The 25,533-nt window shown below is 37.1% G+C and overlaps 1 protein-coding gene across 1 annotated transcript in view; it reads right to left on the bottom strand.

Moving 5' to 3' along the window:
• Maob (monoamine oxidase B) overlaps window positions 1–25,533 on the bottom strand; it is a 110,495-nt gene that overhangs the window by 18,764 nt on the left and 66,198 nt on the right. Inside the window, exons 4-8 of the mRNA XM_046453856.2 lie at window positions 11,062–11,166; window positions 9,964–10,055; window positions 4,107–4,248; window positions 2,538–2,687; window positions 1,832–1,991 (exon numbers count right to left, since the gene is read on the bottom strand). Coding sequence (XP_046309812.1) covers window positions 1,832–1,991; window positions 2,538–2,687; window positions 4,107–4,248; window positions 9,964–10,055; window positions 11,062–11,166 — 649 coding nt within the window. The remainder of the gene's footprint in view (window positions 1–1,831; window positions 1,992–2,537; window positions 2,688–4,106; window positions 4,249–9,963; window positions 10,056–11,061; window positions 11,167–25,533) is intronic.

The following is a 25,533-nucleotide window of genomic DNA, read 5'->3' on the forward strand; positions in this document are numbered from 1 at the left end:
TTCTCACCATTATGTGGTGTGTTGTCACAGGCCCAAAAGCAATGGGGTCAACTGGATATGGACTGGAACCTCCAAAACTGTGACCACAAATAAACCTTTTCTCTTTACAAATTATCTCAGGCATTTTGTTATGATAGTGAAAAGCTGACTAACACAATGACTATGTGAAGAGATATGTAAACTAGTTTGACCTCAATAATCATTTTACTATGTCTATATATTAAGACATCATGATGTCTTAATATACACAATAAAATAAATGCAGTGTTTAGCATGATGCTAGGAGAAGGAAAAGAAGCAATCAAGAACTGGTTATGTCTGATACCAGAGATGCCAAAAACATTTGTTGGAGAAAAGATAGCCTTTTAACAAATAGTGCCTCGAGAAATGTAAATCCATATGTGGAAGAAAGAAACTTGACCCCTATCTCTCACCCTGCAAAAAAGTCAACTCCAAGTGGATCAAAGACTTAGAAATTAGACTAGAAACTCTCCAGCTGTTAGAAGCAAACACTTAAACATATTGGCACAGGAATTGACTTCTTTAACAAGATTCCTAAGGTGCAAGAAATAAAACCTGAAATCAATAAGTAGAATGGCATCAAATTAGCATGCTTCTACACAGCAAAGAAAACAAGTTCATGAAGAGAGAACCTAGGAAATAGGAGATCTTTGCCACATTCCCCTAAGATAGGGCACTGATATCAAGAATATATAAAGAACTCACAAAACTTAACACCAAAAAAAAGAGAGCAAATAACCCAATTAGTAAATGGGGAAAAGTACTAAAGAGATACTTCTCAAAAGAAGAAATACAAATGTCCAACAAAATATGAAGAAATGTTTAGCATCTCTAGCAATCAGGAAAATGCAAATGGAAAAAGTCAAAGGTTGAATGCTTTTATCCAAATAGTTTTGATCTGTGATTGGCTGAATCCATGGATGCAGAACCTGTGGATACAAAGGGCTGATTGTACACAGGAAATACTACTCTGAGACCAAACTGTGACATTATCTACATTTGTCTCCAGCCATCTTCCTTTCTGCTGTGTTGCTCCTCATTTCAGTCCACCCTGCTCTTTGCTCTCAATCCCAGAGATTGACTGTTCTTTGCTGATCTCCACTTGGAAGAAAAGGATACATGATAAAAGGAAATATGATAAGACTCTAGCATTGTGTTGTCCAAAGCAGTAGCTTCTAGCTACTAAAATGAAATAGAATTGAAAAATTCGGTTCCTTAATTTCACTAGCTACATTTCAAGTGTTCAGCATCCACATGTGGACTGTGGCTAGTGTGTTGGATAAAGTAGATCTAGAACCTTTCTATCATTGCAAAATAGAGGACTTCAGTGAGCATCCACGTGTACTGTCCTCCATGAGGACTAGATATGAATGAAGAAATTAATTTAATTTAATATGGTAGAATCTTGACACTAATGAGAGATGGCCTGGAAATTTCCAGAATTCCCACCACTGCAAATAGCTTTACAAACTCATATTTCAAAAAAGTATTAGAAAATGGTACTAATTTATTTTCACAAGATTTTGTGGGAGGATCAAATAAATGTTACATCTAATTGTACTAAAGAGTTGGTCAGATACCAAGGAAAGTCAATTCCAAGAATTTGTGCTGATGTGTTTTATTTGAAAGAACTATATTTAAGAACCTGGAATTTTGCTTATAACATTTGCTTGTAACTATTTTTATTAAAATTCTGGATATAAAATGTTATATCCAGAATTTTAATAAAAATAGTTTCAAGCAAATGCCTATATTGACACCAAGTGTGTTAGACCTTCTGCAGAAATCTTTATATGAGGAAAGTACTAACCATTTTTCCTCCAAAAGGGCTCCTTATAATAAACGATGCACTTGATGACTGAACCCAAAGGCACACGAGTGATCAGCTGGTTTCTCATCATTGGCAGAGGTGGGTTGAAGTGAATCTTCATGCCCAGAATGGGTGGAATAGCGCTGATCACATATTTTGCCTGAAAGAAAAGCAACATGTTTAAACATCATTGGTATGTTGTTTCAGTTTTTCCCTAATGATCTTCTCTCATTTCACCCTTGTCCCCATTTAGTCTCAACAGCAAAACTGAAAAGATCCTGTTAAAACCTAAAGAAACCCTAATGTTCAAAACCTCTAATGATTTCCCATTACACTTGGAATCAAAGTCAAGTTCCTCATAGTCACATCCAAGGTCATACATGAAACAGACTCCTGGTACATTTCTGATTCCACCTCATGTTGATCTTCCAACTTCACTCCTCTTACTTCTGTCATTTTGACTACCTTGCTATTCCTTGATCATGCCAGACTTTTTCTCACCTTGGCACTTGCCATTCCATCTACTTGGGACAATCTTCTCCCCAACAGACACGTGGCTTAATCCAGAATTTTCTTCAGTTCTGTGCTCAAACATTACCTTCTCAAAGGGTTTATGATAGCTGAGATATTCTTGACTTTATGTAAGCTTTGGTTATCTATGAGACTCTGGTCTCCCCACCTCTACCTGTTTAAGGGTCTCGGTTACCTCATATGTTTCATGGTTTAGGGTCTCCACGAGGACATTTTCTCCTGTTTGGTCAATGTGGATCACAGGTCTCTCTAGCTTTACTCGGTCCCCAAGGAGCTCCATTATTCGCTCACTCACTTGACCAGATCCTCCCACAAATTTCCTCTCCTGGAAAGAAAAAAGGCAGGTGGGAAATACAAGAATGGCTATAAATTTCTAAGTGGCTTGTTTTCCTAGCTTCTCTTCAATCTGAGATGTAGAATAACTGTTGTGAATCATATCTTTAACCACTGTTTTCTAACTGGGGACTGCTGACTTTTGATAAAATCATAGGTTTTCTAAATCAAGTTCAAAGCAACTTGTAGATCTCCAGGATCCAACCTCAGCAGGACATCCTTAGAATGATCTCCAGGTCCTATCTGTCTTGCCACCACCCCTGATCTATGTCCTATTTGTATTTGGGGTGGATTTGGGGGGTTGAACTCAGGAGTGTTGTACTTCTAAGCTATAACTCCAGTCTTTTTATTTTCCTTGCAATACTGGGATGGAACCCAGGCCCTTGCACACACAAGCACTGTACCACTGAGCTACATTCCAGCCCTTTTTATTTTTTATTTTGATATAGGTTCTCACTAAGTTGCCCAAGCTGGCCTAGAGCTTACAATTCTCCTGCTTCCGCCTCCTGTGTAGTTGGGAATTACAGGTGTGTGCCACTATGCCTAGCCCTTCTGCATTGTTTTGTTGAGCTGTTGGGTCTTGTGAAACTACTACTCAGCTACCACCTGCCTGAGCTCACCTAGGCCTTGCCCTATAAATGAAGCTCAGAACATCCCTGCCTCTACACCACACCCCACCCTACAGGTCAGCCTGGGACAGTGCCTGATGCTTCTGTGGTCACCAAGGTCACTTCACCTCACTGCACCCACTTGCCCTGAGCCCTGCTTCCAAATGTTCCAAAACTTCCAAATATTCTGCCTGCCTGTGTACACAGTTGAGCTGGCTCCTCTTTTCCAATTTTCAGTTCAGTTAATTTTTTAAAAATTTCAAACAGATCCAGGAAGAAGAAGAAGGAGTAAAAAGGAAGAGGGAGAAAAAGAAAAGAAAGTAGAAGGAAAAGAAAATGAATGTGACTATTAAGCAGATTATCTAAGGACTTTAATCCCCTTTCTACTGTGCCTAGCATAGTGTCTCATGTAATACTGGGGCTCAGGGAATAGGGAATGAATGAATTAATTAATTCCATGTGTTTTAAATTTGAAAATGCATTTCTAACTTTTCTTTTTGAGCTTTCTAAGAAGTGCTCAAGTTATGTCCATCTGATAGTCTACAAATTTACCAAACAATAATTGGAAATATCTACAAATGGAAATGTCCAAAGTCCATAAAAAGGGATAAGTCTAATCCTAAAATTACATTGGCTACTCAGTTCTTACACTGGTTACCTGATGACAGACTGTTCCTTATAAATATCACTCTGAGCTACCATGATAAAACACTAAAAGCCACAAGCCTGCCTCAAGTTTCAGCAGTTCATGATTGAAAGTAGTAGTGGTTTTCTGTTGAGATGGTGGTGAAATTAATTGGTACCTGTCCTCCATTGGTCGTTGAGATGATTCTAGTTGTGCCCCCACACTGTTTCACATACCACAGGAACCATAGAGCAGAGACCTCATGAGTCTCTGCAGTAACACAAAGGTTCACAAAGAGAGTGGCAAGATTCTTTGCAGATCTGCTCAGGAAAAAGCAACAGCAAAATTGGCAAATGTAGGAGAGTATAACTTAATTATCTAGAAATTATTCAAATAATGCATTTTCTTGGCTAAATTTAGCACAACTTGACAAGTTGCAGGAAAATGTCAATAGAACCCAATATTATAAAACAAGACATCAGATATTTAGGGATTTCTCTTCCTCCGAAACAAAATACCTTACTCAGAATCAGCTTGTGTTCCGTATTCTATGCTGTCACAATTTGTTCCCAGATACCCACTGTTTTTCAGTGATTCCTCATCTCAGTGGAACACACCACCATTCACTCAGTAGCTAAAACCAACATCTTAGAAATCAAGCTTAATTTTTCTCTCTGTCCATTACTTTGTCTCAACTCAATCCATCAGGAAGTCCAGTCATCTCTCAACACACCACTCTACCTTCACCACCACCAAATGAGTGTCATCTCTTACCAGAAGTATTGCAATTACCTCCTCCAGACTAGCCTCTCTGCCTTCTCTTGTCCTCACCTCATATATATTGATCACACTAGAAGACAGATGTTCTTTACCTCCCTCCCCATTATAGGGTTCTTTCTCAAATATAAAATAAGTCATGTCATTCTATTATTAAATCCCTCTACTAGCATCCAATCAAAACCAGAATAAGATAGCCCCAAGTAACATAGCCCATGCCTACCTCTTCTATCTCATCCTCAACTCTCCCCAACACACATTCTAATGTTTTCCCAAGAAAGATGTGTTCTTATTTATCTGTGAAAATGAGCACTGGCTTCCATATTCCCAGAATCTTGGCATTTTATGTTGTTTTGACATTGTATAGTATCTTTAGAACTCTTCTCAATGTCTGAAATTATCTTCATTATTGATTTATTATATTTATTGCTGTTTCCCCCACTATAATATCAACCTATGAGAGCTGGGACCTGAATGAATGAATAAATGAGAAGAACCATTAGTTAAATACAGTTTTTGAAACATCCTTAATGTACAAAGGATATGCTAGGTGCTGTGTTGAATGCAAAATTAGTCACAGTTATCCATTCAATTTATTTTACTCTCTAACAGAAGACAAGCTCAAAGGCTGGACCAGTGGGAAAGCAATTAACAAAGCATATAGGGTGAACCTTTGCTTGGTTTCTTGGCATGTAAATAGCTAGAGGATATATATTGTCAAGAAGCACATCAGAAAGTAAACAATCTCATGTAATTCCAAAGTCTCAGTTATATCTAGCATGCCCTAAAATTCAGTAGTAATGTGTACTCTGGGATAGCTTTAATAAGGACCAATATTGTTTTTGCCTTTGTTGTAAAGTTTGCATATTGTTAGTTTAGTTACACTTGAGGCAGAATTTTCTACCTGATAATGCTGACAAAAGGTGAAATAAATTATACCATTTTTTATTTGTTTAAGTTTTTCCACACTCAGTAGTCTTTAAACTTTTTTTGGTATGGGGGATTGAACACAGGGGTGCTTAACCACTGAGCCATATCCCCAGCCCTTTTTTATATTTTATTTAGAGACAGAGTCTCACTGAGTTGCTTAGGCCTCGCTAGATTGCTGAGGCTGGCTTTGAACTCAAGATCTTCCTGTCTCAGCCTCCTGAGCTGCTGGGATTACAGGTGTCCACTACCATGCCCAGCTTCTTTAAACTTTTTATTTTGTTCAATTGTTGTCATGACCCTATAAAATAACTGTTAGCTTTCCCCAGTTTACAAGCCAGAAAACTGAGTCTCAGAGAGTTTAATAATATATAACTACATGACCCACTATTAAGCTTACTCAAAACTCAGGTTTTTAAAACTTCAAAATCATTTATCATTAGTCAACTCACAACCTTGAAAGAACAGATACTTACCAAAGGGCAGATCGCTACTTTAGTGTATATTAACCCTGGAAATTTATAGGATTGTGACTAATATATCAGTTATTGGCAATGTCTGCAACCTAACAGCACTTTTGTGACAGTTACCATCATTCCATCCCACAAATGTATTATATATACATTGAAGTGACTTAGAATTAGTTTGGTAAGATTCAATATGATCACTGATAGGATGGAAATTGCAAAATCAATTTGCAGCATCTTTCCAAAGCAAATATGCAGACATTAGCTTAAAATAGTACTTCAAAGTGAAAATATCTTTTGTTGTTTTCTATACCCTAATTTTATAGGTAAATTCAAGACATTGACTAAAGGGAGTCATAAATAATAAAATCTTAGCAGGAAACCAGCTAGACTACCAATATTAAACACAAAAATACTGTTGAGATTTTAATTGCTGCTGACAAAAGGTGGGAAAGAAATAATCCTGGTTTGAAATGAAGGGAGAGCTAAAAATACAGTGGTCCACTTTTATTCATAGGGGATACACTCTAAGATCCCTAGTGAATGTCTGAACTTTAGATGGTACCAAAACCTGTATTTATTGTTTTTTTTTCCCTATATATACCATGATAAAGTTCAATTTATAAATTTGGCACAGGAAGAGATGAACACCAATACCTAGTAATAAAATCAAACAATTACAATAATATATTACAATAAAAGTTATGTGACTAAAGTCTCTTTCTAAAAAAAATCCTGAAAAATAATATTTTCAGATGGAGGTTGACAATGGATAACTGAGACCACAGAAACCCAAGGTGTAGATAAGGCAGGGACAACTTTAATTCTCTCTGGTGGGCTAGTCCATTTCTAATCCTTTATTTGATTTACTCTGGGACCATCAGAAGAAAGGGCATGAGCTGAACAATGTTTGAGTATGGAAAGTCAATAAAACTAGTGTAATATTTTTGTTTTTGCTCTGTTGACTTTTTGAGAGATAAATGTTATAACATTTTTCTACATGAAAAATATGTATATTAGATAATTGGAAAACTCATAAGATAAAAATATAAGGGAATGGGTATCTTCCATATTCTACACCCAAAAATATAATTACCAGTCTCATTTTGATATGTTTTGATAGGCATAGGTTTTCTAAAACTGATCACAGCTGTGATCATATTGAAAATATGATTTGTTGTAGTATATATACACAATGGAGTTTTGTTCAGCCATAAAGAAGAACGAACATATGTCATCTGCAGGAAAACAGATGGAACTAGAGACCATTATGTTAAGAGAAATAAGTTAAACTCAGAAGGTCAAAGGTGATATGTTTTCTTTCATATGCGGAAGCTACAGAGGAAAAAGGAAAAGAAAAGTGGGAGTGGATCTCATGAAAATCAAAGGGAGATCAGTAGAGGAAAGGGACCAGATAGATGGGGGAGGAGAAATGCTGGGAAAGATACTGACTAAATTATATTATAATACGGTGTACATGTACAAATATGGAAATACAGATCCCACTATTATGTACAACTATGATTCACTAATACATACATGGGAAAAGGAAAGAAGTATAATTTGTGTTCCTGAAGAGCATTTTATAAATGACAAAAACTGAAAGAATGATCAACATTAGTCTTTGAATGTATGATTTTGCTTTAGTTTGAATCATAATAGGTTGAATATTCTGATTACTTCTTTTTCTCTCTGATATGTGGATGGTGACACACAACAGGAGTGGAGGGAAGAATAGAAGTTCATTGGCTTAGACAAAGAGGAATGAAGGGAAGGGAGAGGGGATAGGAATAGGAAAGACAATAGAATTAATCCAACATCAGTTTCCTAGGTACATACATGAATACACCACTGTGAATCTCACCATCATGTACATCCACAAGACTGGGATCCTAATAGAATAAGATATACTCCAAGTCAAAATATACTATACTGTCATGTATAAAAAGAAAAAAAATAATAAAACCAGCAAATGATTCTGTGTGTATCTTACTTAGGAAGAGTTAGAGAGTTGCCTTGTATTCTCAAACTCCTAATATCTCAGAATGCTTTATTTTTAGTCAACAACCTACAGTATTAATTAAGTGGTGGACTAGGCCAAGAATAATGATAGAAAATCTCAAATCTCTATGATTATAAGGAAATATAATTGGCCCAATCTTCAAGGAGTTTATGGGGAGAAAAGATCAAACTGAATTTATGAAAAACTTTTCATAACAGAAGTTATAAACAATGCAGATGATTATATAATGACTGTATTTTGGAAATCTAAAGTATAGCATTTAAAAATCAATGATACAACCTTATTATGGTTATAATAAGTTATATTTCAAACTGTGTTCTCATAAGAAGAGTTAAATAGCATTAGACATGTGTTTTAAAGTATACAATTAATGATAGGCATTTATTTCATGACAGATGATTTTACTATTCCAGAAATGGTTACTCTCAAAGGCTGAAGACATAGGAGAAGCACAAATATGTTTCTTACAGAGATTAATTATATAATAATAAGAATAAAAAGTAGAAGTAATAAAAATGTCCCACAGAATGATAATAGATTAAATACATTATGATATTTGCCCTCCATGGAATATTCTCCAACTATGAAATGTGATATTTGATGAATAATTTTAATAATGTAATGTCTTTAAACAATCTTGAAATAAATGTCTGTATTATAATATTAAATGTTAAAAACATTTTAATGGATCTCTATTGTTTTGCAGTGCACATATAAGCAGCTTCTTTTTTAGAAATGAGATCATATATCCCACTGTACACACTCTATGACAATCTACTTTTCTGTGTGTTTAATATTATGAGTTTTCAAACCATGAAGTATTACTCTACAACATAATTTTAAAAGACTCTATAGTATTCAATGTTTGGAATGTGCCATAATTAATTCAGTCAATCTTTTATTTTATTGGCTTTTAAGTTTTCCCTTTTAAAAATGATGCTTTTAAATTGGCTTTCTTTCTCTCCCTCCCTGTATGCTTAATTTCCTTTGTTCTTTTCATGCTTCTTTTTTAAGAATTATATTGAAAAATATGCAAACTGCATGTCTTTTGAGTATTTCTATACCTCAGATTCAGATATTTATTAAAACCATATTTTTATGTTTGATTGTCAGTACTCTGTTTCCCTCCCCAATGCCTAGAGAATTTTAACCCCAAAGCCAAATACAATTCTAACTTCTGTTGTTCAACATAAGAGGACCGTCTCTTTGAACTTGGCTTCCGTTTCTCTCACTTTGTTGACCACAAACTCCCCATGTGCTTGAATTACAGCCCCCACAATTCTTTCCACTGTCTCTGTTGTCTAGAAGTGGTGAGGCCTCTTTATGCCATTTGTCTAAATACTCCTCACAGTTTTTATACAGTTTCCAGCACCAACAATAAGATGCTAATATTTGATTCATAAATACTTCCTCTCAATACTACATGTTTTTCGATAAAGGATAATGGTAGTTCCAATCACATGTTTCCCCTACAGTTATGAACTGCCTAGAAAGTCCTACTCAAACTTCAAGGAGTTGCCCTACATCACAAAAGGTGTTTCAAATGCATAAGTTAATCATCTGTGCACCTGACCTTCAGAATACAAAAATATTCCTACATCAACAATTTGAAAATGAGATCTTTAAGAAAATGAGATCATTAAGCTGTTCTAAGGAAAGTAGGCAGCACATTCTGGTCTGTTCTGAGTACTCTATGGGTTAGTACCACCTTCATGATGCAAAACTGTTCTAAAGAAGGAAATTGGATGTATAGCTATTTTTCTTTAAATTTTCTTCAGTACTGGAAATTGAATCCAATGTCTCTTTACCACTGAGCTACATCCCAGTCCTTTTTTACTTACTCAGTCCAGCAGATCTTGTTTAGCAACTCCTTCATTGTCATGTGGTCCCACTCTTCTGCAAGGGGTGCCTTCCATGGGGCATCACTGGGAATCTATATTCAGATTAGGATTTGAAGGAGAAAGACAACAGTAATTTTCCACTCTAAATAACTATTTAAACAGTATTAAAAACTCAAAGGAAAAAATGCAAGTTTTCTAAATTCTTCCAATAGTTTCTTGCACTGCATAAACAACATTGTCTTTGTAGCTTTCCTGCTAAAGTATCTATACTATTCAACCTGTACATAACAATAACACTTCCTGCACAAAAAAATAGAAGTATGCTGTATTCAGGCTATTTCCAAGAACAGATCACAGTACTTCCCCCTTAATCCATGGGGGATATGTTCCAAGTCCCCAAGTAGATGCCTAAAACCACAGATGGTAGCAAACTCTGTATATGCCTTGTTTTTCCTATACATACACATCTATAATTAAAGTTTGATTTATAAATTAGGCTCAGTAAGAGATTAACAATGTTAATAAAATAGAATAATTTTTAACAATGTACTTTAATAAAAGTTAGGTGAATAGGGTCTGTTTATTTCTGGAATTTTCCATGTAATATTTTCAGACATATTTGACCATGGGTAACTAAATATGCAGAAAGTAAATCCATGGATAAGGGGAACATACTGTACTAACTTACTAATTTACAGAGAACATTTTTAAATTTAACTCTTTAACTAGAACCAGACAGCTTCACTAAATCAACAAATCAGAGTCTTCAGTTAGGCTTTACATGTGTTTACTTATGGGCTTCAGGTTTGGGCACAGTGTAGAATAAAAGATCCAGAAGTCTTTGCAGTGTCCTGAGGATTTTCTAAATTAGAAACATCTTCTCAGGAAGGTTGAGCCATACATAATCTTCTATAGCTCATCAGTAGTATACAAATAGCAGTCTTTTGACATCTCATTCTTTTAGAGGTTAAAAACAAATTTATTCATTTCACAGATCTTTACTGATTGTTACTATGTGCTCACAATGTGTAAGGCATGGGAGATGGGTAATAGATAGAAAAATATAAATACCATCAAAGAAGCTTTGGGAAACTTTACCTCTTGCCCCATGTCATCCATTGTCCTCCAAAAGTTGTTATGATCTAAGTAGGTAATTGGATTCCACACTGGTGGGAATGGGCCTCTGAAGGGGTATGATTTGCCCTGTGAGACACAAAATACTTTTTGAAAGAAACATTAGCTATAATGTAAGTGTAGTTAAATCTTCCAAATTGGTAAATGTCAGCCAACAAAATCATGTTAGTGATCAATATGTAACATACCCTCAATTCTTGGCTCCTTGTGTCCTTAGAATCCTAATTTAACTTTTTTTTGGGGGGGGGGGCTACTAGGGATTGAACTCAGGGGCACTCAACCACTAAGCCACATTCTCAGCCCTATTTTGTATTTTATTTAGTGGCAGGATCTCACTGAATTGCTTAGGACCTTGCTTTTGCTGAGGCTGGCTTTGAACTCTCAACCCTCCTGCCTCAGCCTCCCACATCACTGGGATTACAGGTGTGCACCATCGTGCCTGGCCTATTTAACGTTTTAGCAGAGATTTCCAGTAAAATCTTCTGTTCACCACATAAATTTGGTGTCAAACCAAGCACAATAGAGAGGTTTCTCTCTGAAAGTGGCATCCTTACCATGTAAAATTTAAATGCCAGTACATACAGAAGAAGGTTACCAAAAGTCATCTTATTTGCCAATAATGCCTGTAGATATCAGAATCAGGAACCCCTGTGAGCCCCTGTGTTCACAGAGAATCAGAAAGTTACAAGCACAAACATTAGATAATTTAGAAGTGGGTAAAAAACCAATTGCAGAAATGCAACAATCTGTAAGAATGATCACAAAATCGGGCCCAGCAAGCTCTTTCAAGATCAATGCAGAAGTTGCCAGAGACTGGTAAAATCAAAGCAGAAAGATGAGATGACTTCAGGCTTATCCTCAGGACATTTTTATACCACCTGGTTCTCTCTACAGGGAAGCCTTGACACAGAGATAAAGGGAACACATCTCTGCAAAGGATTAAAGATAAGTCAGTGCACAAATCATGTCTTAACTTGTTTTAACTTGTTCATGACAGTTTAGGGACATAAACAAAAAATACTTTGGGTCAATTTTAAAACTTTTGAGTTGGAAGTCAGCTGTGCATTCTGACAGCATCTTTCAACCAAATTGGAATAACTCAAGGTTCTCAGTCAACCCAAATCTCACAACACCTGAGTCATTCCATAAAGATTCATCTTGTATTGATTTTGTAAGCAGAGAAACTAGAGCTGTGAAACAAGAAGAGATTTCATGCTCATTATTTTATTAACTCTGTGGCTATGTGGCTGTGTAGCTGTGTTGATCTTCTCTCACCAACAAAGCCCATAAGATTCATAGGAAAGAGTTCTTCTCAGTCAGGGTTCTCTAGAGAAACAATTGAGGAAGAGCTGCAGTTCAAATTTGAAAGCGGTCAGTTAGCAGAATTCTCTCTTCTCCAAAGGAAGTCAAATCTGTGTGTGTGTGTGTGTATGTGTGTGTGTGCGCACACATGTGCATGTGTTCATGCACTGTGTACTTAACACAGGGCTTTGCCCATGATAGGAAAATGCCCTACCACTGACCTACACCCCAGACATAAATCTTTTTCTCTTAAGGCCTCTATTGAATGAAGTTCAAGTGCATTATGGAGGGTAATCTGCATTATTCCAAGTCTACTGATTTAAATGTTAATCTCATCTTACAAAAAAAAAAACCTTCATAGAAACATCTAGAATGATATTTGACCAAATATCTGGGTAGTGGGATCTAGCTAAGTTAAGACATAAAATTAACCACCACATTTCTTATTTATGGAGCTGAAATGTACATATGATATTTTCAATTTCCATTCTATTTTAGTTATTTTATCCAATGGTTAAAGATCATTGAAACAATCTAAATTGACAAAAAATTGCTTGAATATAACATGTATATGTTGTTTTGAAATAATATTTGTATACATCGTGGAATGGCTAAACTGGGCTAATTAATGTACATTACCTCACATATTTGTTTTGTGGTGAGAAAACTTAAAAGCTACTCCCAGTCATTTTCAAGAATATAATACATTATTACTAACTATAGCCACTATGTTATACAATGGATCTCTTGGACTTATTCTTCCTAATTGAAATTTTGTATAATTTGACCAACATCTTTCCAACAACATATCTATTATAAATGAAAAAATTTGACACATGTATACACTGTGTAACTACCACCATGTTATAGTTTGGATATGAGGTGTCCCTCAAAAGCTCATGTGTGAGACAATGCAAGAAGGCTTGGAGGTGAAATGTTCAGGTTATGAGAGCCTTAACCCAATCACTGAATGAATCTTTCACTAGAGATTAACTGGGTAGTAACTGAAGGCAGGTAGGTTGTGGCTGGAGGAAATGCATCCCTGGGGTGTGCTTTTGGAGTATATATTTTGTATCTGGCAAGAGTCTCACTCTTTCTCTGTATGCTTCCTCATCACGTCCTGAGCTTTTTCCCTCTTCTACACTCTTCCACCATGATGTTCAGCCTCACCTTGAGCCCTGAGGTATGGAGCCAGCCTTCTATGGACTGAGACCTCTGAAACTGGGAGGCCCCAAATAAACTTTTCCTCTGTCCTCTGCTAAAATTGTTCTTGTCAGGTCTTTTAGTCACAGCACAAAAAAAAGAAAAAAAAAACTGACTAAAGCACACCCAATGAAGATGTAAAACATTCTCATAATTCCAGAATGTTCTCTCTTGCCCCTTCCCAGACAATCCCTGTCCCCTTACTGAACTACTGTTCAGTTTCCTATCATTATAGATTAGTTCTGCATATTCTAAATTTTTTTAAAAGACGCATGCTTTATGTACAATTAAATATCTGGATTTCATTTTACACAGCATATCTTTAAAATCTGTCTACATTGCAATTTATTGCTAACTGATAGTCCATCTTGGATGAACTATGGTTTGTTTATAAATTCATTTGTTGATCATTATTTCCAGTTTTGGCTTATTATGAATAATACTGCTATGAACATTCTGGTAAAGATCTTTTTGTATACATAAACATCTTGTACTTTCTCTTAGGTCCATGTCTAGTAGTAGAATTGTTGAGTGGTATACCTTTAATAGCTTCCCAAAGTTTACCATTTTACTTCCCCACCAGCAATGTATGAGAATTCCTCACTTGTTGACACTTGATGACTTTTCTTTTATACTTCTTATTTATTTGTTTTGTATTTATTTTGTTGCTTGAATTATTCTACCTATGACCAATTGGGGGACCTTTCATGTTGGCTCCTATGTTCCCTTTGACAAGCCCTTATCTTTTTGTTTCTTGGGTGTTTCTTTCCATTCTGGTACTAGAAGATTCTCCAGGTCATCTTCTATTTTCTCTACCCAAGTTCTAGATTGTGTCATTTGACCAAGAAACCTTCATTCCTTTTATTAAGAGAGTATTTAGAAACAACTTCTGGCTGCTATGCATTGCTGATTCTTTTTTCATTTTTATTTTTTGCCGTGCTGAGGACAGAATCCAGACCTTCCTGTGTGCCAAAGAAGTGCTCTATCATTGAACTATATCCCCCAGCCCTGATTTTGTTTTTAAAACACATTCACTGAGATACATCACAATTCTAATATTGCACAATTTGCATGCTGGCTTTTTTTTGCAGGGGGTTGCCAGGGATTGAACCCACGGGAGCTTAAGCACTGAGTCAAATACCCAGCCCTTTTTATGTTTTATTTAGAGACAGGCTCACTAAGTTGCTTAGTGCCTCCCTAAGTTGTGGAGACTGGCTTTGAACTTGTGATCCTCCTGCCTCAGCCTCCCAACCTGCTGGGATTACAGGAGTGCGCCACTGTACCTGGCTGCACACTGGCTTTTTTTTTTTTTTTTTTTTTTTGAGAGAGAGAGAGAGAGAGAGAGAGAGAGAGAGAGAATTTTAATATTTATTTTTTAGTTTTCGGCAGACACAACATCTTTGTATGTGGTGCTGAGGATTGAACCCGGGCTGCACGCATGCCAGGCGAGCACACTACCGCTTGAGCCACATCCCCAGCCCTGCACACTGGCTTTTAAAATCTCTTTTTGGGGCTGAGATTGTAGTTCAGTGGAAGAGTGCTTGACTAGCACATGTGAGGCACTGGGTTCAATCCTCAACCATATATAAAAATAAATGAATGAAAAAAAATTTAAAAATCCTGATATATCAGGATTGAAGGTCTAACTCAGTGGCATAGCACTTTTCTAGCAGGCACAAGGTCCTGGGTTTTCCTGAGCACTGCAAAAAAAATTTTAAATAAAACCTCTTCTTATGCTTCCTCCATCAGAGCTCAGCACACAGAAATTACTCGGTAGATATCTGTGGGTTGATCTATGGGATTATTCTCCCCAAAGCAGATGTGAATTCCCATTCTAGCTCTGTCTTTCTTAAATTGACTGACAAAAAAGCAAGTCAGTTGCTTAATATCCCAGGGCCCCAGATATCACTCTTTCCAATGTAACCTCCATAGACCCTATCATCTTCCCCCAGGAAGTATTCCAAAGTTACCATAAATAGCTGGACTAGGCAGTGTGTTAGTTTGTTTTGTGTTGCTGTAACAAAATACCTGAGGCTGGGTAATTTGTAAAGAGTAGCCATTTATTTGGCTCATGGTTTTGGAGGCTGGGAAATCCAAGAGCATAGTGCTGGTGTTTGCTTGGCATTTGTGATGGCCTTTGTATTGCATCGTAAAGTAGTGGAGGGCATCACATGGCAAGACAGAGCAAGAGTGTGTCAGCTCAGGTCTCTCTTCCTCTTCACTAGTCCCAAATCCCTCCCAGAAACCCCACCTCCAAATACCATCCACATATGAATTTGGAGATCATGTTTCAATGTGAATTTTGGAAGTATTAGTCAAACCATTGCAGTGAGCATCTCTGTTTGTTTCACCTGCCTCTAACCCCACTGTCCCTGCCTCATGCATTTATCATTCTGTGTTACTTACTGGGCTCTAAGCTGCAAGAGAGCCAACCTCCTTAGAGCAAATCATGGTTCTTCCATTCACTAGCTGTGTTATATTGCTTAACCTCTCTGTGCTTCAGTTCACATGACTGTAAAATGTGATTATAGTAACTACATCAGAGACATATTGGGAAGATGAAATGAGTTGATCCATATAAGTTACTTTGGACAGTGACCGGCACTTGGAAATTCTCAATGTTGGCGTCATTATTGCAGCTGACACCGTGACAATTATCTTTTATATGCTCAGGACCTGCAGGCCTAGTCCACTGGCACATAGTAGGTTCCCTATATATGTTTGATATCTCATCTGTGTAACCTTGAACTTAATATTTGTTTGATACACAATGTCCTGATTTCTAAATTGATATTTTGTACTCTGGTCTTCTACACTAATATTAACATCATTGTTTTAAGCCCCCTATTGAGCCCGGAAACACCAGTGACCTCTGCAGATCTCCACCCTCAGAATAGTGCCAGCCCCTGTTCCCCTTTTCTACCTTTCACATACACACACTTGTTCAAAGGGAATGACACTATGTCCCATAGGTAAAGGCAATACGAAACATGAAACCACAAGCAGGTTGAATAGCCACCCCTGACATGGGAAGAATAGCACCAATTTTGTTTGAAAATCCCTTAAGACAAAGATGGAGGGGAATAAGTTCATACTCAGCTAAATAATTTAATTATTTAGATTTCTGTTGTTGTTGTTTGATTTCATAAGCATATTGGTTCTGCCAGAAATGCCTAGCATATGACTTGAAGAAGAGTGTGAGCCCAGCAAATTTGGCTAACACATGTTTACTGGTCATCACCAAGGCCTGCCCCCAATAGCCATGGTAGGAACACAAGAAAATTATTTCAGAAAGGGAGAATTTCAATTTGACTCGTGGAACCTGGCCTGAGAAAAGATGAAGGATAAGTTTTGGATAAGGGCAGTTTCAACTGACAAATCATAATACACACGGAGCCCCACTCAATAACAGTATCCTGTTCCACTGTCTACATTAATCTTCCACTTGGAACACCTTGTGAAATGGGTATTTCTCCACACACTTCCCTCTCTTCCCCAGGCATAAGATCTTTGTCTAGTACATGTCATGTGGAAGTGGTGTAATAGGGTCTAGAGGGCCCCTTCCAATGATTCATTTGACAGATTCTAGCTCAGTGGCCCAGTTGAAATGTCAACCCAGCTGAAGTATAGAGACTCTTTTTCAATGGGGTCCCAAACACAGTGAGAGCTCCCCCAACAGCAAAGCAATGATATCAGAGACCAGCAGCCCAAACCCTCCTAATTCTCTTAGAAAGTGGGTGTGTTTGGAACCCCAAAATCAAAATCAGTGGAAAGTGACCTCCATAAATGACTCTGTATGAATAAATTGAAACTAAATTATATGTAAAAAGCACCATGTAGAAGAAGCATCTTGTATGCACTAATTTACTAACAGTCCTCAGTGGTCACATCCAAAGAGATAATGGCTTAGCCTAGCTAGATTCATAAAAGCAAGTATTCTTTTATAAGATTAGGAAAAGCTTCTATTAAACACAGGAAAGATCTATTGTTACACTCATTTAAAAAAAAATCTTCAGGATCAGGGAATAATCAAGATAGGGAGGAAATGTCTAAGTTCATAAGTTTACCCAAGCAAAGCCACTGGAAGGTGATTGAACTTCTGATTTGGCCATAGTAGAAAGAGTTCACCAATTGTTACTAGTTTGAACACTGTCCAAGGAGGCTTGTCCTTCTGAAGAAATCATAAAGAAAAATCTCAGAATAAGCCCCCAGGTCAGGATGTACCTGTTACAAAGTCCAATTTTATCCAACATTTTTGTTTTATCCTCAAAATAGCCCAGTGAGGTAGCCCAGTAGAAGTTATTTATTTCTTTTGTGTGTGAAGAAAATAAAGCACAGATGGGTTTAAATGACTAGTTTGGGATCTCATAGCTCAAGAGCAGAAGCTATTGGAAATTCAATATAATTTATAGTATCTGTGTAGGTCAAAAGTGTATGTGCATGTGTACGTGTGTGGGGGAGTGTGTAGAATGGGGTATTCTGACAATTGTCAGGAAACATTCATTAGCCCATAAATACACAGTGATGCCTCATGTAAAAATCCCTATGATAAAAATCATCTGTAGCAAACACGTTGAGAAAGGGACATCAACATAGGAATTTTGGTATTTGAAAGGAAGTTGCCCTCTGGGCTCCCTAGAAGGAACAGTGAAGTGGAAACAGGGACAAAGAGATGATAGGAGTTCTAAACAATCCAGTGCTCTATAGGGGACACTTCAAGGAGAATGAGTACTTGTGAAAGAGTCAGAAAGGACTGAAGAGCATATATCCTCACTGCTGTGCCTAGTCAGGAGCTACACTTGATGTAAATGGCCACACACATATGCACACACACACATGCACACATGTATGAATATGCATGTATGTTTTATCCATTGTGGAATTCTAGATGGCAAAAACAACTATAAAAATAATTATTCACAATCCTGCCAAGAAAAATCCATCTTGGCTTATTAACACTTCAAAATATTTCTTTTATTCTTTCATTCATTTTATACACTTTACAATTGAGGTCTTCTGGTGCATGCAATTATTGTCCTGCTAATTTTCAGTCAATGTTATATCCTAAATACTTCCCATTCCAGTCATTGATGCTTGTTAAGCATACCTTTCTTGATTATTACATAATATTCCATAATATGCAGAGCCTAGCAGTTCTCAAACTGGGGTTTAAAGACCTTTTAGGGTTCTGAAATGCACCTATGGTGTAGTTGAGGTTCTCCTTTTCTCCAACACATCCATACAAGGGAAAATTTTCTTCATATATTCCAGCCAAAATAATGGATTGCAACAGAAAGAATGCCAAAGCAGATATGAAAATCCAGATGTCCTATTAAGCCAGATGGGAACAGTACACAAGAATGTAAGTTAATGCCACTCATTCTTTTGTGGTTTAGAAACCAGCTTTTTCATAAAAATAGACTATGTTAATTTGTAATAGTATTATTATGATTATTTTAAATGGGTTAATAAATATTTTAAAGATTCACTATTTCAGTTTCTAGTATGGGAAATATAGATAAATAGAGTCATGTCAACCAAAGCTACCTGGGATTCTTAATAATTTTCAAGAATGTAAAAGTTTGAGAGGTGCTAATACAGAACCTCATGAGAAGGGATGGCATTTTAAGAGACTAACAGAATTTACTCAAATTGGCTCTGAAATGTGATAGCTATCTGATTACAGGCAAATTACTCAACATTTATAAGCTTATCTTTATTTTATTTATTCATTTATTTTGCAGTGCTAGGGAAGGAACTGAGGGTCTTGAGCATTCTAGGCAAATCCTCTACCCCAGTCACACATGTAATCTTTGTTTTTTCTTATCTTTAGAATAAGAATCATGGTACCTATCTCAAATTTGTGTGGTAGGAATGAACTGAGATTATACACAGCATGGAGAGTACACTAGATGAATGTTGCTGATGGTTTTGTGATTGTGATAAATGAACTGTCATTTATACAATCACTTCTTGCTATAAATCCATGTTCCCATTATTATTAATCTTTTTATATAAATCTTATAATCTGAATTCCTAGCATGAAGATATATGTTTGGCTTTTTTAAAACAAACTTGCTGAAAACCAGCAACCAAACTAATGCTCATGTGACCTTATTTTAGATCCTGTAAAGACTTGTCAGGTTCAGTAAAGACATCTGAACTCTGCCTTCTAGAATCTTAACAAAAACAGGCTGGCTTGAAGAGGCAAGCATTTCTAATATCAACTTCAATGATTCATGTGTCCTGTCCTCCTGACTTTTGTTCTGGAAGCCAAGACCTCAAACCCCAATTTTTGTCAAATTAGAGAAGCCCCTTTGCCATCTTATGCTTGATGCTGGCCCCAGTCCCTGCCAGTAAGTACAGGTGGTCTAGTCCTTCTTAGATCCAGATCCTGAGGAAAGACTGTTGAGAGCCACAGCCGAAGGGGCCCCAGCAAACTTTCAGACTGCCAGCTGATGATTGGCTCACAGCGCCCCAGCAACATCTAGCTGATTGGCTCCTCTGCGGTGATGCTCATTAGGCTGTTTCCCTGCCCTTTCAGACCACGGAGCTGCTCATTGGGGGACTTTTTTGGCTCCGCCCATGCGACCCAGCCAATCGGCATCAAGAGCAGGAGGATTGTGGGAGGTGGAGAGGCCTGTGGTTGTGAGAGAGGCTTGTGGGAAGCCGGTGGTGGCAGTTGGGCTCTGAGGGTTTTTCCTGAGGAGCGGTTTTGTTTGGCGTATGTGGTTCTAAAAATAAAGTTCGTTTCTTTTGACAAGTGGCTCCTGAATTGTGCCCAGCCAGACTGAGGCAAAAGACATCTTTCTCTCAGGATGTCTCCTCTGACACCCATGGAAATATTTTTAGCCATGGGGACCTAGGGTAAAGTGCCTGTCCCTCTATAACTCAATCAGTTTTACAGCCACCAACTAGGGCTATGCCTGGGCCATAAACTAATTTGGAGGACTTTTCCATGGGGTAAGAGAGGGGGAATACTTGCTTAAAACTCTTCTTAAGCAAATATTTCCCTCCTCTGTTCACATGCCTTCTTTGTGGCCCTCATTCATCTTTCTGAGTGCCCAGACCTGGCATCAACACTGTCTTCTTATTGCACCAAATCATGGGAAATTCTGTGTTTTGGGGATCTGCCAGAAGCACCCCAGCATGCAAAAGGCCTGTGATTATTCATATAGGGATCAATGGGGAATTTGGGGATAAGAAAAATAAGCAAAGCCCTGCAGTAATAATAACAAAAATGAAACCAATAACATTGAATACTCCTCTATATAGGCCCTGTATGGTACATATTACATGTACTCTGTGCACTTCACAATGACCCTATGAGACAGTAACAATATTGTCATTTTCATATGGAGAAACTGAGGCAGAGAAGAAGATGAAATAATTATCAGTTGCCTGAATTCTTACAGTGGCAGCAAGATTTCAATTCAGACATTCAGAGATCAATGCTTTTGATCCTGGAGCTTCCTATCTTCTTAATTATATTGTCAGACACTGAGCTAACAGTTCAAATTAAATTATTTAGTTTAATCCTCACAACAAGCCAGTGAGTAATTGTGTGTTAATAGTGTATTTTATTTTGCAGATAACTTCCAAAGCACAGAGAGGTGGAGTAACTCAAAGTTGCATGACTGGGTGTGGTAGGATCCGAATTTAACCTCAGGTTTGTGTATTTAGAGTTCAAGTTCTTTTTTAAAAAAGAGCTTTATTGAAGCATGATTGAATTGATATACAATAAACTGCACATAGGAGTGATAGAGCTTGAATTTCAGCTTTATGAGCTGGGACAAGGACTCCTCTGAAAATTTGCTGAAGCCATGGAATCTCTCCAGTAGAGTGCACATATATAGTAATTTCGTATATACTGACAAAAGAATGTACTTTAAGCTTATCTGTGCCCCCCCCAAAGTTCCAGAATTTGAGAATAAGAAAACCTAATAACAATATCAACAGTTTGGTGTGGTTCACAAGCAACCAGAACACTTATTCTCCACAAATGGTAAGGTAACATAGTATAACCACTTTGGGAAATTGTTTGGCACTATCTACTAAAGCTGCATATACACTTAACTTTGACTCACAACACCATGTAGCAATGACAATGAACCATCCAGCTACCCCTAAAAACATGGGTGAATTCCAGTTATAGGTTCACAACCTAGACTCAGAAATTAAATACTGCAGAATTCCATTTCATATAAAGTTTGAAAACAGGCAAAATCATCTATGGTGATGGAAGTTGATATAGCAGTTATCCTTGAGGACAGGGTAATGTCTGTAAGGGAACATGAGGATGTCTCTGGGAACTGGTAGTGTTCTGTTTCTTGGCCTGAGTACTGGCTTCATGGTTGTGTTCACTTTATGAACATTTATGAAGCTGCTGCTCATTTATGTTTTATCCCTTTTTCTGTATGTATATTTTATCAGTAAAAATTTACCTACTAGGGCTGGCAATGTAACCTAGTGTTTGAGTGCTTGCCTAGCATGTGTATGAGTCCTGGATTTAATCCCCAGTACAACCAAAGAAAATTACCTACTCAGAATTGAATTGTACATTCTAAGTGGATAAGTTGATTATATCTCAATTAAGCTGTTCAAAAAAAGAATGGTTGATGTAACTTCTGAATCATGGGCGAGGTTATTAGCAGCCAGCAAAAGAGTCCTGCACTGTCTTAAGAAATATAGATTTATTGATTACCCAAGTGGAAAGGAATTTCAGCTTTCGTTTTGACCCAGCCAACACCAATAGACTGATATGGAGCCAAGATTCCTGCAATCTGATGCACTGAGATGGCACCCAGATCACTAGACAGGTCCCTTCTTGGAAAAGGATGTTCAATGTCCACACATTACATAACTGACTCCCTCAGAGAGAAAGGAGAGGAAGGGTTTTAAAAAATCACATTCCTGTTTGGATTCCAGTTGCACTGAATTTGAAGTGGCCACCATTATCTGTGACACAATTATTGTAGATTTCCTGTGTCCTGATGGTGGTGGAAAGGCCACCCTGAGGAAAGACATTCATAATTTTCAGAGTCCAGAATGGGCTGATGTTGTGTTTGATGTCTCTTAGCATTAGATGCTCATTTCTTAAGTAGATGAGCTTCCATGCCATCCTCAGTGGCTGTTAACAAGAGTCTGAGTTAAGAGTAGTATTTCTCCTGGAAGAATCCAGACTCAATCTCTATTTTAACTATGGACTGAAATGAATCTTTGGGGAGTTGGATTAATTTCATTAATTGATTGTACTCCTTTTTACTTCCCCATTACTTTTATTGCCAGACAATGATAATCCATTCATCAGTAAAGCACAGATTGTCTAAAATTAGTTGCTTAAACATCACCTGTGACTTCTCTTTCTCCACTTTCATGCATAGTCAGTTGTACATTTAAAATATATCTAGAATCCAACCACTTCTCACTTCCTTGACTGAAAGCTCCCTGGTTAAAGCCACTATCAGCTCTGATCTTTATTACTTCACTAATTTCCTAAATTCTCTCCATGATTCCACCTTTGCCTCCAAGAATGTCTCCTCCAAAACTCACATTCAAATTTAACTGCCACCATAATGGTATTATGAGGGGAAACCTTTAAGATATGATTATGTCATGGGAATGGAAATTATGATAGAAGTGGGTTAGTAATCATGGGAGTGGGTTCCTGATAAATGGAATATGTTCAGCCTAATTTTTCTCTGTCTTATGCATGCTGTCTTGCCCTTCCACCATGTTACAATGCAGCACAGAGGCCCTCATGAAATGCCAGTGTCAGGCTCTCAGATTTCCCAGACTCCAGAACTATGAGCCAAAGAAATCTCTATTCTTTACAAATTATTTAGCCTGTGGTATTCCATTATAGCAGAAGAAAGTGGACTAACCCAGTAAGGTATAATTCAGAGCATGTTACTCTTTAACCAATTTCCTCTAATGGCTTTTTATCACATCTGTAGGAAATCCAAAGTGCTTGCCATTTTCAACAAGGCTGACATACTTCTCTTTCCCCATCTACCACCTTCTCACTTTCTTCACTTATCTCCTTGTTATTCCTTAGATTTTAAAAAAAAGAGTTTATACCTGCCTCAGGGCCTTTGTACCTCTCATCCCCTCTTCCAGGAACACTTTTTTTATTTTGGTGCTGGGCATTAAACCTGGGGTGTTCTGAGCTATATTCTCATCCATTTTCATTTTTTATTTTGAGACAAGGTCTCATCAAGTCACTGAAGCTGGCCTCAAACTTTTGATCCTTCTGCCTCAAGTCTTCTGAGTCACTGGGATTATAGACATGTCCCTGCTCAGTTCAGGAACACTTTTTTGCCAAATATTCACATGGCTACTCCTTCATGTCATTCAAATAACTACTCAAATTTTACTTCCTCAGAAGTAATACTTTACTTTCTCATTTGAACACTCCTCAATTTATTTTCCTCAAATGCCACTATTCAGATGTTTTTGTGTTGACCTTTATAATTGTTCATGGAAACTGAGACTATATATTATATTCATTCCTGTATGTGTTTCATGTACTTCCCACAAACATAGACATTTTGATCTCCCTTTAAAAATAAGGCACTTAGTCCTTTGGCTGCTGGGGGTGCTGTTGGCAGGCAGTCCCTGGAACTCAGTCTTCCGAGATTTCCACAGTAACTTTGCTCAAGTTCATAATGCTTTCTCTGGGGAGTTCACTTCCAAAGACTGAGTGACAGGAAAATATCAAGGCCTTGCCCTCTTGGCCTGCTCAGGAAATCCCTAAAGGGTCATCTCATCTTCAATGCAGAGTTAGCTGAGGCTTCCACTGAAACTACTTCAGTCTGACTTCTCCCTCTGCCACAGCTGTGGATCCTCAGAGCACTTCTCCATCTCCTGTGATGGCCACTCATTAGACTAAGCATAGCAGACTACAGCAGTATCTCAATCCCATGGCTCTGGAATGGCCAAGACCTCATGAGAAACTTCTGGAAATAGGTCCAATGGAACCTCATTTGAAAATAGGGATGTTTTCTTTTGGGGGTTTGGTGGGGACAACCCAATCTTCTCCATGATCCTCAACAGGGAATGGGAAATACAACAATGACTGCTCAATACAGACTCAAGTGAACAGATTGAAGAGAATATTTTTTGCCATGTTTAGAGTCTTGAAAAGGGGAAGTTAAGATGAGAAAGTTTGTAATCAAATCCAAGGCCCATAGGAAAAGCTTACTTTTATATCATAGATCACAATTTTAAAATCCCACTAATGTTCATATAATAAAGGTTTTTGCAATGAAGAAGAGTGAATTTGTCATCTTAAAAAATATCTAAGGGCCTAAGAAGCAACAATTCCTGTATATTTTGAGTTATTTAGGAAAGAATCTTGGAGGCAAAATCCACATAATCTCCAAATTTCAATGAAATTTAAAGAAGTTTAAATGTTTAAATATTTTCTTCCACACATTTTTTATCATATTCTGCTAACTATATTTGCTTAATTATAATTCTTAAATTAGAGAAAAGATCATTTTAGTCTCACTATAAGATTTCATAAAATCTTCCATAAATAATTTACACCAAAGTTGGTTTTCCCAGATATCATATTCTAGTTTAATTAAAAAATATAATGTGGCTATTCACAGATAAAATATTAACATAATGCTTATTTAAATAGCCATTAAGAATGTGATGGTCATCATTATCCAAAGTACATGTATGAAGATATGAGTTGATGTAAACATACTTTATATACAAACAGAGATGAAAAATTGTGCTCTCTATGTGTAATAAGAATTGTAATGCATTCTTCTGTCATGTATTTAAAAAATAAAATCAATTAAAAAAAAGAATTGTACATTTTGGGGTTTGTACAGATATGTTCTGGTTTGGAAAATTTCAATTCAAACTTTAAGTGGTTCTTTTTTTTCCCCCAATACCAAGGATGGAACCCAGGGCCTT

The sequence above is a fragment of the Marmota monax genome, unplaced genomic scaffold, assembly GCF_021218885.2.
Source record: "Marmota monax isolate L192 unplaced genomic scaffold, Marmota_monax_Labrador192_F-V1.1 WCK01_AAM20220418_F8-fsc00182, whole genome shotgun sequence".
NCBI classification, from domain to species: Eukaryota; Metazoa; Chordata; class Mammalia; order Rodentia; family Sciuridae; genus Marmota; species Marmota monax.